The sequence below is a fragment of the Oryzias latipes genome, chromosome 12 (genome assembly GCF_053564925.1).
Source record: "Oryzias latipes strain Hd-rR chromosome 12, Olatipes_Hd-rR_3.1".
NCBI lineage: Eukaryota > Metazoa > Chordata > Actinopteri > Beloniformes > Adrianichthyidae > Oryzias > Oryzias latipes.
The window spans coordinates 15,416,997-15,433,618 of record NC_136248.1 but is presented as its reverse complement, the minus strand read 5'-3'; the positions used below and the strand labels follow the sequence as shown (position 1 = coordinate 15,433,618).

Genomic DNA, 16,622 nt, shown 5'->3' with positions numbered 1-16,622 from the left:
GATTTGGTTAGAATTTTGATTTACGGTATGCGCCCCTAAATTTTCTAGTCGTGCCCCTAAAATTTTCAGTTAGGGGCCACTGTGCTCCTAGTGAAAAAAGTTAGTCTGGAGCCCTGTATGACCGTATTTTGCGCTCTCTGTGTAGGACACACTGAGGAGCGCGGGGGAAACAAATCTCAGCTGCAGACGGTGTGAACAGGTGAACAGGTAGAGAGGAAAAGCAGGTAAAGAGGAGGAGGGGCTTTAGCTTCAAACTCTGTCAGAGAGATGAAAACACGGGCGTCAAATTGAGACGCGGCTTTCCCTGCGGGAGTTGAAGCAGAGACTTTCTCTGGGATCATTTTATGAACTTAAACATGGAAACATGATTACCAAGTAGAACTCTTCAAAATAATAAACCTGATCTCTCCACATTCTCAGTGTCTACCATGCATTGATAAACACATCGCTCCATGCAGCGGTCAGACCAGAACCAGTAGCTCCGCCCACACGCAGCCGCTGTATCTTTCTTTAAAGAACATAATGTGCATTTGCAGCGACGTATGCTTCAGACAATGTCCGATTGGCCAATCTACATGTCAATCAAGTTCCGTGCTTCTCTGTGAGGATTTTGATTGGCTGGTGGATTTTAAAGAAGTACTTCTTTTTTTAAAATCTTTTCTGGCCCGCGATCCACACTCATGTCATTGAAGATTGACCGGTCGATCGCGATCGACGTAATGAGCACCTTTGAATAATGTATACATGCATAATACATATAATGATGTCAAAACGGGTTGTGGCTCCGGGTGCTTTTTTTTCATTAGGGGCGGTCCCAAATGGCTCTTTGAGTAAAAATGGTTGCCGACCCCTGGGTTAAGACAATGTTGTGTGTTGTGTTGTGTAGTTCCCTTTGTTTGAGTGAATGATCTGATCAGTCACTATGAACACTCCTGATGTGTCGTGACTTAAAGGGCCTATATCATGCAAATCACATTTTTTTTTATTTTTAAGTGTATTATAATTAAATTCCCTACAAAAACCATCCCCAAAGTTGTATTTTGATCCATTCACGCATTTCTGAGCATTCCTATAAAAACCTGTTTTCTGAGCACCCGCCCCTCCCAACCCACGAAAACAAGCAAGTTCTCACGAGCTGACGTAGTGAGAACAGCCCCTTCCAGGAAGAGTCTTTGCTGCCAGCACCGCCCCCAGGCTAACACAGACACCCACTTTCTCCGTGGACCTAGCAGTGATTGGCTAAAACACTGTCTTTGTACATGTGCACATCCATCTTTGCAGAAATTTGGATGTTGTTTGTTTTTGTGAGCTAAACACAGAAACGCTGCCGAGGCCGACTCTAGGTTGACGTCATGAAACGGGCGGCACGAGGATCGAAACCCAGAGGCTAAGAGATCAAGTCGTCTTACTTCCGGGTAGGAAAGAAGCTCAGGAAATTAACTTGTTTTTAATAAAAAATAGTTCTTTTTTTTGCCAAAGGTAATATCATGTATGTATCATGTAGGTTGTTGTTTTCTACAAAAGGCTTAAGAATAGCATTGAAAGGGCCCTTTAAGGTCAGTGGTTTGTTTTCACATTGAGTCAGTTTTATTTCTGTCTTGGTTTATGTTTATGTTTGCTGTTGGATAGATTTTCAGTTGAGATCTGTTGAGTTGACCCTTTAAATGAGCCCAAAAGTTTGTAGCTGTTTTTGTTTTTTTAATTCAATCAACTTTGCTGTTTGGGTAAATAAAAAAAAACAGCATTTTTCAAAATGTTTCTACTTGTGATTTTTTCCTAAACTCTCTGTAGGTTTAAAAAATTTGTTATCTTAAATAATTTGGGTGGAAAAATTCCACTGTCTATGTCATCTACCACACTCTCCAACGGTTAGAAAATGGTTTTGAAGCATTAAGTCTACAATTTCTGTATCTTTGGAATCATGGCACATTTATTCATTGAGAAGTTACAGCTCACATGCTGGATTGATCTGCTGGGTGGATGTTAAGACAGTTTTATGCACAGAAATATCTGCCTCTGTTCGTCTCAAGGGCAGTTTCGGTTCAACAGTGAAGCCTTACCGTTTCTTCTGCTTGGCCTTGAGAGTAAATGCAGCGAGAGTCTTGTGATCTGTCTTCTGACTCTCCTGTTGACTTTGTTGTTCTGTGATTGTTCTCTACAACCCTGACATGAAATGGAAAAAAAAAAACCTGACACTTACGTACAAAACACAGCCAAACATCTGAAGGAGATACATGCAGAGATGTTTTAAAGAAGAGTCTCACTTACTTGCATCAGACGTGTTTTTTTTAAAGTGCTTATCTCTTTTTAAATTATTCATGAATCTTCTCTCTCCGCTTTAGTTGGCCTGTGATTACCACAGAGAAACTTAACCAATATGTCATTTAAAGCCCAAAAATCTATTTTAATCAATGCCTTTTACCACAAACAGAAAAAACTGTAAAGTAAAAGGATAAACCACGAGTGTATCCAAGAAAACCTTTAATCAATGATTTAGCAAAGATGATATTTTACATTTAACATAAAAGTTATCTTTTTCTATTTTTCTTTTTGGATAAGACGTGAAATGTCTTCAACTTTAAAAACCAAGTCAAGAAGACCTCCTACTATGATCGAATCAGCTTAATTGACGTGAGGAAACAATACCAGGGATTCAGTTTTCCATGCTTCCATGAGTCGCGATCACCTGGCCAGCCTAAAAAAATAATAATGCCAAAAAATGAAGGCTCTCTCTCTCTGGTATTGTTCAGGTAGCCGGGTCAAATGGGTGGGGGGCCGTAGTTTGCGGACGCCTGCCCTAAATAAAAGACCTGTCACAATTTCAGGCAGGCACTCGGCAGTGTTTTACAGGTTACTCCCCTAGGGCGGTTCAGTCAATCAACTCACCTGCTCAGCGTCCTATTTAAGCCCAGGTGCGCAGTTGTTCATTCATTCTTACCTTCAGCGCTCATTCTTCGCCCCTCCCTCCTCCCCGGCTTCCACCTGTGGGCTCCGTTAAGGGGGTTTTTGTTACCCGAAAGTCTTATGGAAATGATCTCATGGAATTGAAGGGAGCCCTATGCCAAACGAAAAAGATGTGAATGCCAACTTAAAGAATGTGAAAATTAAGGATGTGAAATAAATATTGCTTACTGCAAGAGTTGTCTGACTGAAATGGATACAAAATGAATTAATTGTGTCTCAGCTTTGCTCCTGTTTCTGCACTTTTTTTTTACATCCTGAAAAAAACATTTGTATACCAACACTAAAGCACAGAGAAGTGTCTTATTTTGTAAACAATAAACGTCTTGTTTATTATCACAATAACCATAATCGCTATTCCTGACCTGACGTTCACTAACAACAGGATTCTAAATGTCAGCCATATAAATACCACAATTGTATCTATTGTTTGTTGTGTTGAATAACAAGGAGATATGTCCTTATGCAATCAAAAGTCTTAAATCGTTCTGGTAAAATGTAATCGAATCCTCATGATTTGTATTTCTACCATTTTGTTTTCCTCCAGCAATAGTCCTGTGATCATTCTTAAAGCTAATGTACGATTGCCAAAAATCAAAAGTGAAGCCACTTGTGTTTGCCAAACTTGTCCGCAGAAAACAATTGGTTTGCCACAGAGTCGTTGTTTGCAATCCAAGCAAATGAAAGCACAGCTGAAAAAAGAAAGTCTGGTTTATCAGGCATCTGCTCGGATCAAGGGAAAGTGGCACCAAAACGGGGGTTTTGCCAAAGAAGTTTAGCTTCTCAAGACTGAGGAGAGTAGCACAGACTGATTACACAACCTGAAAAAGAGTTACCTTTTCGTGGTAAATCTTCTACAACAGCAAAAATGATTTTACATATTTTTAGAGCTAGAACAGTTATTTTGGGTACATTTCTTGGAATTTAAAATTTAAAATCCAAATTTCATCAAACTATTTATTTTATTGATTCTTTTAGCATTTATCAAGATTTGCTCCCAACATCAAACATTTATATTATTTTCAAAGCTTAGTAAAAAAAAAAAAAAATTAAATGCGTATTTGTTTTTATGTTAGATCCAAAATTAGCTTCTATACCTTGAGTTTTAAGATGTTCAAGTCAACTGGTAACACTGGAGTTATTGTGGTAGTTAAAGTTCATTGTAAAATTAGTAAAGACTATAAAATAAGTGCAGCCTTAATTATTTCAAGTTCTTAAATGATATTGAGTTTTTCCTCCACTTAAGTGTTTTCTTGTGTAAATTTGTTTAAAAAAATAAACTAACTTACTAAATAAAGTGAAAATTTGGATGGATGAATGGATAGATAGGTGGATGGATGGATGGATAGGTGGATGGATGGATAGATGGATGGATGGATGGATGGATGGATGGATGGATGGATGGATGGATGGATAGGTGGATGGATGGATGGATGGATGGATGAATCGATAGGTGGATGGATGGATGGATGGATGGATAGATGGATAGGTGGATGGATGGATGGATGGATAGATGGATAGGTGGATGGATGGATAGATGGATAGGTGGATGAATGGATAGGTGGATGAATGGAGGGGTGGAGGGGTGGATGGATGGATGGATGGATGGATGGATGGATGGATGGATGGATGGATGGATGGACGGATGAATGGATGGATGGGTGGATGGATGGATGGATGAATGAATAGGTGGATGAATGGATAGGTGGATGGATGGGTGGAGGGGTGGATGGATGGATGGATGGATGGATGGATGGATGGATGGATGGATGGATGGATAGGTGGATGGATGGATGGATGGATGAATGGATGGATGGATGAATGGATAGGTGGATGGATGGATGGATGGAGGGGTGGATGGATGGATGAATAGGTGGATGGATGGATAGATGGTTGGATGGATGGAGGGGTGGATGGATGGATGGATGGATGAATAGGTGGATGGATGGATGGATAGATGGATGGATGGATGGATGGATGGATGGATGGATGGAGGGGTGGATGGATGGATGAATAGGTGGATGGATGGATAGATGGGTGGATGGATGGAGGGGTGGATGGATGGATGGATGGATGGATGGATGAATAGGTGGATGGATGGATAGATGGATGGATGGATGGATGGAGGGGTGGATGGATGGATATAAGGATGGATGGGTGGATGGATGGAGGGGTGGATGGATGGATGGAGGGGTGGATGGATGGATGGATGGATGGATGGTTGGATGGATGAATGAATGGATGGATGGAGGGGTGGATGGATGGATGGAGGGGTGGATGGATGGAGGGGTGGATGGATGGATGGATGAATGGATAGGTGGGTGGATGGATGGATGGATGGATGGATGGAGGGGTGGATGGATGGATGGATGGATGGATGGGTGGATGAATGGATGGATGGAGGGGTGGAGGGGTGGATGGATGGATGGATGGATGGATGGATGGATGGAGGGGTGGATGGATGGATGGATGGATGGATGGATGGAGGGGTGGATGGATGGATGGATGGATGGATGGATGGATGGATGGATGGATGGATGGATGGATGGATAGGTGGATGGATGGATGGATGGATGGTTGGATGGATGGAGGGGTGGATGGATGGATGGATGGATGGATGGATGGATGGATGGATAGAAGGATGGATGGGTGGACGGGTGGATGGATGGAATGGATGGATGGATGGAGGGAGAGGTGGATGGATGGAGGGGTGGATGGATGGATGGATGGATGGATAGGTGGATAGGTGGATGGATGGAGGGGTGGATGGATGGATGGATGGATAAATAGATGGGTGGATGAATGGATGGATGGAGGGGTGGATGGATGGGTGGATGGATGGTTGGATGAATGAATAGGTGGATGAATGGATAGGTGGATGGATGGGTGGAGGGGTGGATGGATGGATGGATGGATGGATGGATAGGTGGATGGATGGATGGATGAATGGATGGATGGATGAATGGATAGGTGGATGGATGGATGGATGGAGGGGTGGATGGATGGATGAATAGGTGGATGGATGGATAGATGGGTGGATGGATGGAGGGGTGGATGGATGGATGGATGGATGAATAGGTGGATGGATGGATGGATAGGTGGATGGATGGATGGATAGATGGATGGATGGATGGATGGATGGATGGAGGGGTGGATGGATGGATGAATAGGTGGATGGATGGATAGATGGGTGGATGGATGGAGGGGTGGATGGATGGATGGATGGATGAATAGGTGGATGGATGGATAGATGGATGGATGGATGGATGGAGGGGTGGATGGATGGATATAAGGATGGATGGGTGGATGGATGGAGGGGTGGATGGATGGATGGATGGAGGGGTGGATGGATGGATGGATGGATGGTTGGATGGATGAATGAATGGATGGATGGAGGGGTGGATGGATGGATGGAGGGGTGGATGGATGGATGGATGAATGGATAGGTGGGTGGATGGATGGATGGATGGATGGATGGAGGGGTGGATGGATGGATGGGTGGATGAATGGATGGATGGAGGGGTGGAGGGGTGGATGGATGGAGGGGTGGATGGATGGATGGATGGATTGATGGATGGAGGGGTGGATGGATGGATGGATGGATGGATAGGTGGATGGATGGATGGATGGATGGATGGTTGGATGGATGGAGGGGTGGATGGATGGATGGATGGATGGATGGATGGAGGGGTGGATGGATGGATAGAAGGATGGATGGGTGGACGGGTGGATGGATGGAATGGATGGATGGATGGAGGGAGAGGTGGATGGATGGAGGGGTGGATGGATGGATGGATAGGTGGATAGGTGGATGGATGGAGGGGTGGATGGATGGATGGATGGATAAATAGATGGGTGGATGAATGGATGGATGGAGGGGTGGATGGATGGATGGATGGATGGGTGGATGGGTGGTTGGATTGATGGATAGGTGGATGGATGGATGGATGGAGGGAGAGGTGGATGGATGGAGGGGTGGATGGATAGGTGGATGGATGGAGGGGTGGATGGATGGATGGATGGATGGATGGATGGATGGATGGATGGATAGGTGGATAGGTGGATGGATGGAGGGGTGGATGGATGGAGGGGTGGATGGATGGGTGGATGAATGGATGGATGGAGGGGTGGATGGATGGATGGATGGATGGAGGGAGAGGTGGATGGATGGAGGGGTGGGTGGATGGATGGATGGATGGATGGATAGGTGGATAGGTGGATGGATGGAGGGGTGGATGGATGGATGGATAAATAGATGGGTGGATGAATGGATGGATGGAGGGGTGGATGGATGGATGGATGGATGGAGGAGTGGATGGATGGATAGAAGGATGGATGGATGGATGGATGGATGGATGGAGGGAGAGGTGGATAGATGGATGGTAAGTTGGTTAATAAGATGGCATGTTAGGTGAACAAAGTAACAAAGGCAGTGCAGTTGTTTGGTAACAATAAAGGAATTTTTATATATGAGTGTTTTCCATTTTTTCAACCTCAGTGATCAATTGGAGGTGTGTGGCGCCCAAATATGCAGCTGATGTTGATTATTTTGCAATTTCCTAATGCAAAGAAATGTCAACTGCCTCCAGATTTACTGTATGTTGTGTCCTATGCTCGTCTTTCAGGACTGGCTGAGTAAGTTTGGCTACCTGCCCCCACCAGATCCAGTGACTGGCCAGCTTCAGACTAAGGAGGCGCTGACCAGAGCCATCAAAGCCATGCAGAAGTTTGGAGGACTAAAGGTGACTGGGCTCCTAGGTAAGGGGGTTATGTCTATGACTTTCCATGAATTGTGACTTTATTTTATTGAGAGACTATATTGTGTCTCATACTAAGTAGGTAGAGAAGAAAACACAAACCTTAAACATAATAGAATTCTACCATCAAAAACGCAGACAGTGGAATTGAAAATAGCTGAATCAATATCAGTCAGAGACACACACGGAGTTGTAATATTTATTCCTTCTTTCCATTTTTGTATGGCTAAGATTACAATGCACAGCTGTCTGCACGCCACAAGACACCTTGTAAACATAAATCAAATTTGCAGTCACACACATACACACACGGCAAAATGACAGTGCTCCGATGTGCCCACTGCATGTGATTGATGACACTTGTATGCGTAAACCAGAACAGTTTATTGATTAGTGTGCATTCTACCATTCTCTCTGCACTCATAATTTCCTGCAGTGCATATTGGCAGTCTCACTCACTTACTCACAGGCGCCGCAACTCTCAGCTGAATATGCTATCGTTCCTTATTTCTTGCACACACAACCAGGAGAAACACAGGAAGATGCTTCATTTGTGTGATCTTTTTATAGGCAGTGCAGTTTCGGGACTGCTTTTTATGCGCCGTACGGTCTGGACAGCGGCATATGTGATGCCATCATTTTGCACACAACAGGCCGTTTTACACCGCACGTGTATTTTATTACTCAATTGGCTTCTCAAAACCGATGAAACTCGCCATGCGTGAAAATGCACACTGTTTGCACAAGAGGACATGAGTTAGACCTATGGGAGCAGCCATTTTTGAATCACATGTATGAACATCTTAACAATTTTTTTGGTTTAGTGCATGTTGCATGCTTTAACTAAATTGGTTTTCCTAATTCTATACTCACTCCCGCTGCTGTCCTCTAGATCAAGCAACTCTAGGTTTGATGAAAACGCCCAGATGCTCCCTGCCTGATGTATCGGAAATGGATGTAGCAAGCAGGCGCAGAAGAAGAAGCCCAAGCCAACAGAACAAATGGAATAAGAGACATCTGTCTTGGAGGTGCGGAAAAATAAAATACCTTCTACACTACACTACAGAAAGTACAAATATCGCAAATGTCAGGATTTTCCAATGTTTTAAGCTGTTTTAAGTGATCGAAATGGGACAGATACACAAAACGCACAAAAGACAACACAGTTAAAACCGAGAAAAGAGCTAGTTCTTACACTGTTTCAGATGTATGCCATTTTGAAAAGCATGATGCTGTTGCATGGCAACCAAACAACAGGTAATCGATCCAGTACTCTCTTGGGAGTAATTGCAGTCTCATTCACATGTTCACAAACATCACCGGTCTCCAAAAAAAAGAATCTAATTTCTTCACTTTATGATATCTCTCATAGGTCACTTTAAACCAACACAAGTTCAATGCATTGCTGCTCTTTGTTTCCTCTGACTGTTTTTGAAGTGAAATACAACCTTGTTTTTTCTTTTTTTTTCTTTTAGCAACCCAGAATCTAAAAGCTATGTGGGAAATTGCTCAAAACCACCTTAGCTTGAAACTCAGTAGGAGGGAACAAAAAAAGAGCCCATAATTCAGTTAACTACAAACAGTTTAACTGTAATCTTGTAAAAAGCCAGGCTGCTGCACAGCTTAAGGGAAGACATATACAATACATCAGCCTCAGTGGATGCACAAGCAATACAATGCGGAGAAATGCACGAATAACCCCCTCGTGTTTATCTGTTTCCTGCATCTTTTTGGTTTACTGAAAAAAAACATTTGTCATTTGAATGAAATCATTTGGATAACTTAGAATACAGCTGCATGTCAATAAACATAAATCTACTGTTTATAAATTACTAGAAATAAATGTCCTTGAAAGCATATCCCCTATTTAGAATGTAAGGCAACCATGTTTAACGTGCATTTTCACAGGAAAAGCCCAGAATTGTAATGATATTCTCTCTGTCCGTATTGTTACATTTTTCCAGATTTACAGAATCTGTAGCTCTCCAAATGTAAACAGAACACAGACAACTCAATGAAAATCAGAATAATGAAATAAAGGTTCATCTGTCATACAGTTTTTAGATGCTTAATAACTGATACTCCATGAGTTGGACTTAAACACTACTGGGTTGGAAGAACCCTTTTGGCCTTTCTTAGTGTCTTAATGTGTGGACTAAATCATAATAGGTGAAGGCTTTTTTGTGCCATTTTAATCCTTTTAATCTCTCATAACTTTGTATATAAAACAGTAATAGGATGAAGCGTTCGACAAATTAAATAGTGGTTACTGAAAAAATAGCCCGTTGGAGTGTTTGGAATCCCACGTTTTTCCGCTACGCCCCCTTGTGGATCCCTTCAGACAGCAGCATGGTAAATAAAACCTGGAAGTGTTTGAGCATTATGGCTGTTTTTACAGCAGACTGCGTTTACAGATGTGCGCTTAGAGATTATGTGCGTCTGCGTTCGAAAGGAGATGCAGCGAGACACGCATGGCATCTGCTGCTTAACACAACACTGTCACGGTGATTCAACAAGGAAATGATCTACTGTAAGGTGGTGTGTCTGCCAAGTTCTGTAATCTGTGTCTGCCCATGCAGTGCAAATCATTTCAGCAGATGTAAACCTGCAGGAGCCTAGAAGCATATCTAAACATCATGAAGGAAAATAAAGTGTAGTACCACATATGCAAGCGTGCATACTGAGAGCTACATCAAAACACAAATAACTACAATGTTCTCCCTCCATGCCTTCCACTTATTTCTTTTCTCTGAGAATGCTTTTTGTCAAGCAAATGACAAAGTAAGATCTAGAAAATCCTGGAAGCTGCATTTATATTTTTCTTGTATAAATACATGTTACTTTATGATTACACAAACGAACAGAGCAACCCTTTTTTAAAGCAAGTTTATTGCAGAGAAATCTATAGAAAGAAGCAAATATTGATATTGAAGTTGACTTCTGCTCAGTTTAGACATCAACTAAACGTCATAGCAGAATGGCATCGTGGGAAGGTGAGAGGACAGAACCTCCTGTTGCTACACTGATCGTGGTGGAAATTCTAGTGGGTGATAGAGGCAAAATTTGATGACTTTAGGTTTTTCTGTGCATATATTATGACAAAGACAACTGATACACTAATTTCTATAACAACAAATCAGCAAATATTTCAGAGAAGAAAAACCATAATAATTTGATCACGCATGGAGAGGCCTGTTAGAAAAGAGTCTGATGTGCTGGCTCCTTTACTATAAGTATTATTAGCAAATCACCTGAAGACTGAAGCTCGCCAATTGTGGTTTCTTAAACACGGGTTTAGCCGATGGTGTTTACACTGGACCAACAGGGAGGACCTTTCCAATTGTTCTAAGGTAGGACAGAAGACGAAAAAGCGCAAAATCAGGTGAGATGAAGCCAGAAAGCAGGACTTCAAGGCTCCAGGGGATTAAGGGAACAGCTCCATAGGCAGGAGTCCTTATCTGAGGGGAGGTGGCGCTGGGAAAAGAGGAGTCTGAGAGGCTGGAGCCCAGGGGGTAATAAGAAGAAGATTCTGCTCAGAACACATGTGTTTGTATATACAAAAAAGCTAAAAATTATCAGTAAGACTTTACCTCTAAACAATTTGATTCTGACTATTAGATTCTAATCCAAACGTTGTTCTTTTAGATTTCTTGGAGTTCTTGAAATCAAGTTTTCTAGATGAATATTTTGATAGATTCTGATACCATACGACTTTTTAAGTCACAAAAGACCTTACGACAGGATACAGGCTGTCTGCGGGCAAAAAATGGGCAAACCTGTATGGGGCCTGCACGAAACAGCTAGGTTGTAGACTGCTTACTGTGCCCACAGAGCAGGGGTGCTCTATTCCAGGCCATGAGGGCAGGTGTACTACCAGTACATGTTTTCCAACTAACCTGCCATTGAATCTCCTTATTGGCTAAACACACCTGATCCAGGTAATCAGCAGCAGATAAGGAAGGATTTCTGGAAAATCAGCAAGAGTACGGCCTTCGAGGCCTGGAATAGGGCACCCCTGCCATAGGGCAGAAATGTTCATGCACAATTTTCTATTGGCATGCTGCATGCAACAGGTCGTAGGAAACTTTTAGACAACTCTTAGGGGTGAAGTAAGTGAGATGCAGGCGTGTCATACATATTTTTTAAGATCCCTGCTAGTGTGCAATGGGCCTGTAAGTACTGTTTATGTATTACTGTTGGAAATGAGGAAATTAGACAATCAGAGCGTAGTTGATGTGGGTATCCTACAGGCGACCTACAGGAACTTACCTGCACGCCCTGTGCATGCAGCCTTTACGCCCGGTCAGTAAGAAGCCAGTACTCGCACCTCATAAATGACAAGAGTGTGGTGCAAAAGCACTGTACAATAGTGTTACCCGTATGTCATAAGTGCACAAAACTTACATTAGCCTACATTTACAACAGGCTATGCAATGAGCGTTTAAGCGAACACCTCCAATATATAGTCCACGTTAACACGCATAAATGCTGTTTTGGGGCTTCTGCATTCAAAACTTTCACGTGTTGCTACACAATTTTTTTCGACTGTTTTTGGGGCTAAATGTACAAAACGTGCAGCAGTTGAATACACATTGAAAGTTGGTAGTGACGAATGGGCAGCATCCTTTTTCATTTACGGGAATGTCAGCCGTTTGAGAATTGATCATGGAGGAGAAATGAATAATGGCGGTTTGTGCCCAGGCAGAATTATATGACACCAAGTCTTCATTTATCAGAATAGAGCTGTGAGAAAGGAAAGCCTGGACAGAGATTTGCAACTCTTCAGCATTTGGCAGCAAGCCTCTGTCAACTGTGAGTACATGCGCTAGCATCCGGTAGCGACAGTGCGGTATCAACACCATATGCTAACTGTGCGATCATCAACCCATAGCGCATTCTTGAATGTCAAATGCCCAGAGTGTACGTTGCATTACAAATACTTCATGACACGCTTACCACCCGCATAACAATTGCACGTTCCATTTTCAGTGACGCTGCTTAAGGTGGTCGTATTAGCCTCAAAGAAACTGCAAGACAAATCCTTTGCTCTCCAAGATGCTCCTCTCTACAACCTTCCAGGAGCTTGTGCAACCCAAAAACTCAAAGCGCTTATACAGGTCAACCCCCATGCGGGTGCATGGGACTAAGGCTTTAGATATCTTCCAAACTGATTTTTGTTACAAGCTTTGATAACGACAGTCTCATTGGGCTTCACAGCTTGACTTTGACGATTACGGCAACCACGTTACTTCTGAAGCTTGCTTTAAGTGTAGATTCTGAAAAACAATCTTAACCTAGATTTGCAGGAATAAATGTCTGGCTCGTTCAGCCATGATCAGCTGAGCAGGGCAACTGTTTCAGCAGCTTCTCAGTCTGTGAGAGTGAATAGTTCAAAGGGATGTATTTCCTGTCACAGAGAGGGCAGGATAGTCGGTCCTTGTTGAAAACAAATTACCTGGAGACTTTTTCCCAGTGGCACTGCCTTGTTGAAATAATCCCACACATCACTGGAGGCTTTCAGTCAGAGGCTCCAACATTTTTGTGAGGAATGTGATTGCATTACTCCCTCGTACGGTCTCAGATGACCTGGAAAATAACAGCAGCAGCGTCCAGCTCTGCACTATGAAGAAACTGCAAAGTCAACATCTACTGCAGGGAACCAAGATTCACACAGCCTCAAGGCTCAACATTCAACTCTTTCAACTTTCCATGAGTCACTCTCTGCTCCTCTAGACCCCACACTTAACTGGTCTGTTTCATGTTTAGCAGGACTTCCTGGATTAAGGCTCATTATTGCAAGAAAGCCCTTCTCATTTCTGTACTGCTGCACTGAAATAACAGCGCCAAGGAGACATATTCAGCACAAATTAGGTATACAATGTGATCCAGTACAGCAACTTTAACATGAATTCTGCTTTTACAAATTTAAGTGTCCTACTTTATCTTACTGTAATCTTAGTTTGTCATTGGTAACCTTCAAAGTATCTGTTGCTACAGATACATTCATCACAGAGCCATTTTTTCAGATTGCTTTATTTTTAATGAGTGTTGCTTATATGTTCACCAACTATGCAGATATAACATCCAGCAAATCAAAACTATTAAGTTTAGCAAAATCTGAAAGTTGAGTACCAGGCACTTAGAAAGAGCAGTAAATATTATGATATCTATATATATTTTTTTCAGTTTTGGATCAATTAATGCTGAAGTAGTGGATCTGGTATGTGTTCATACATTTGAAACTGTCACAGATTTTGTCTTTGAGGCATGACAGTGTTCCCCCGCTTATTTGCGTTTCTACAGTCGCGGTTTCACGTATTTGCAGATTTCTTTTTTCAGTCACAAGACTCGTCCAGTTCATTACACAAGCTAAGACAACTCAAGACGTTAATGAGGAAGGCGCAAATTTCTGGGAAGGGGGAACGGAGATGCACGCCGGCCCGTTGGCCTCCCAACCGGCTGCTGAAGAATATTTAACAGCGAGCAACAGCTATTTCCACCTGTTCCTCAATCGTTATAACTGAAGTTTGTTCCCCTGAAAGGAGAAATGCCATCAGCTGACTCAGAAGCGGCTGGAAGATATCCTGATAAGCTGAGAAAGATAATCTCAGAAAATAATTATCATCTGGATGAATGAATGATGGATGAACCGACGTTGTGCCACGATATCTTTCCCCTGCCAGAATTTCTTTCCCCTCTGGACTGACACCCCTTGCCCCACACTGCAAGAACCCTCACACACTGATGAAGGAGGATGAACGGGCACAGAGTGACACTCCTAATGTGTGTTAGAAAGTACACTACGGTACAGTCAGTTGCTCTGAATAAAAAGAAAGTTGAGCAATATTCTACGGAGCTTGCAACCTGACATGGGTAAAAAAAATAATTATTCGCCGAGTCAATTATAAATAGATCCCCTAGTTTGATTCTTGTTTTTATTTTTTCCCTCTTGAATTAATGCGGGTCACAGAGACATGAATGTAGCGGCGGCTTTTGCGGCAGGACGGAGTGCGTACCAGGAGAGACTGAGGACGAACCCAGACATGGAGACGCGATCACTGATGCTTTTGGAGAGCTTTTTAAAATAAAGAAATCCGATCTCTACATGTATTGTAGATACAAGACTTCGGTCTTCCTGTATTGTCATGAGATACACACAGACAGAAATTTGAAGGTACCTGCTGTAAATCCAAGAATTGCTCAAATCCCTGTTCATGAATGACTTATCACGTGAATTATTATTTTATGGGAACGAATTAATTATTTTGTGGGAACAAAATATTATTTAGTGGGAACGAAATATTATTTCATGGGCACAAATTTATTATTTTTTTATCCACGTCAGGCTCCATAATATTCCAATATTCTTCAATGAATGTTTTACAAAGCATCAGAAATGTTTTAGAAGGGTTTTAGAAGGTGTTTCTCCATATTCTTGTACGAGGCATATTCCCAGGTACTATTACAGTATTTACTGCACCATAAGGCGCACTTAAAAGCCTTAATTTTTCTCAAGAAATGACAGTGCGCCATATAATCCAGAGCGCTTTATATAGAAAAGAATAGAATAGAATACAGTATGCTTTAATGTCTTTTTTACGTGTATGCATAACGAAAATTTCAGAAGTGTCCATACAGTCGTGTGTTCAGAAAAAGTGAAGAAAAAAACACAATGTTATAGTACACAATATATATGGATTACTTCTGGTTGTGCTTAGTGATGTTGAAGCAATTTTGAGAGGCATAGGGTCCTCTGACAAAATGTTGGGTTGGGTGTTATGAATATGCTAACGTGACCAACGTAATGAATAACAGTGCTGGGCTGTTTTACCATTGACAGTTGGTGTAGTTTGTTTTAGTGGCATCAATCTTTTTTTTATGTGTTGCAAACAAGGTTGGGATTTACAGGTGTTGTAAATACACTGATGCAGCTAACATGTCTAACATGGCTAACGTGTAGCACGTTGCAAACAGATCCTTGAGTTCTTGGTGAATTCAGTTAAAAATGTCTGACGGACTCTTTTGTCTCGCTATATGCACCTTGCAGTTCAGTGCGCCTTGTATACAACAAAAGTTTGACAGTGTACATTATAATCTGCTGTGCCCTATAGTGTGGAAAATTCGGACAACATACTGAGAAACAAACTTTTGTTGCACTTCTGATATTTTATGGGGACATGTGAGGACATTAAACTCATAATACCAAGCATTGCAGTATATTCACATCAAAGTGAATGAAAAAGACCTTAAAATGGCTCTGTTAGAGTTCAGTCAGACCTAAGCATGGTTGGATTCCTGTGACAGGACCATAATAGACCTGTTCATAGAGAAATGCCTGCAAACCCCAGTGAACTGAAACAAAGTTGTAAAGGAGAACGAGCCCAAATGTCCCCACCGATGGGCTACTTCTGCTTGAGAACAGAAGAAAATGAGGGAAAGTGAGTGGTTGGGTTTAGAGTCACTGGACTGTTTGACACTAGATTAGACAAAGTTGCTAAGTGGGCAACAATGACAGGGAGTTGTGGGCAAGTGTGCAGCTCACCTCTGTGCTTACGAAGACAAAGACTGGGAGAAGGAAGTGCACACACTGAGGAAAAAAAGGATATAATTTAAGGGCTGGAAGAAAAATGTCTACGCTGTAAGAGATGTCAAAGGCTAGACTTTTTTTTTTAATGGAATCTGCAAGAACATTGCCTTTTAACTTCTTTTTGAATATGCTGCTGTTCATCTAGATGGTTTGTTCCACCATCAAAGGATCAAAGAGCTCTCGGGTCTAGCTTGTGATCTTTTGCTGTGTGGACTGCCAGTCACCGTTCGTTGTCAGAACGCAGTGAGCAGGAGGGGTTACAGACCTACACGAGGGTGTTCAGGCAGGAAGGTGCCACTGAGTTGACCAGCTGTAGG

The 16,622-nt window shown here is 42.3% G+C and overlaps 1 protein-coding gene across 2 annotated transcripts in view; it reads left to right on the top strand.

The window, feature by feature from the left end:
* LOC101155447 (matrix metalloproteinase-17) overlaps positions 1 to 16,622 on the top strand; it is a 135,163-nt gene that overhangs the window by 68,956 nt on the left and 49,585 nt on the right. For both annotated transcript variants that reach the window (XM_011481917.4, XM_078955749.1), the window contains 2 exons: positions 7,587 to 7,719; positions 8,611 to 8,746. In XM_011481917.4, coding sequence (XP_011480219.1) covers positions 7,587 to 7,719; positions 8,611 to 8,746 — 269 coding nt within the window. The remainder of the gene's footprint in view (positions 1 to 7,586; positions 7,720 to 8,610; positions 8,747 to 16,622) is intronic.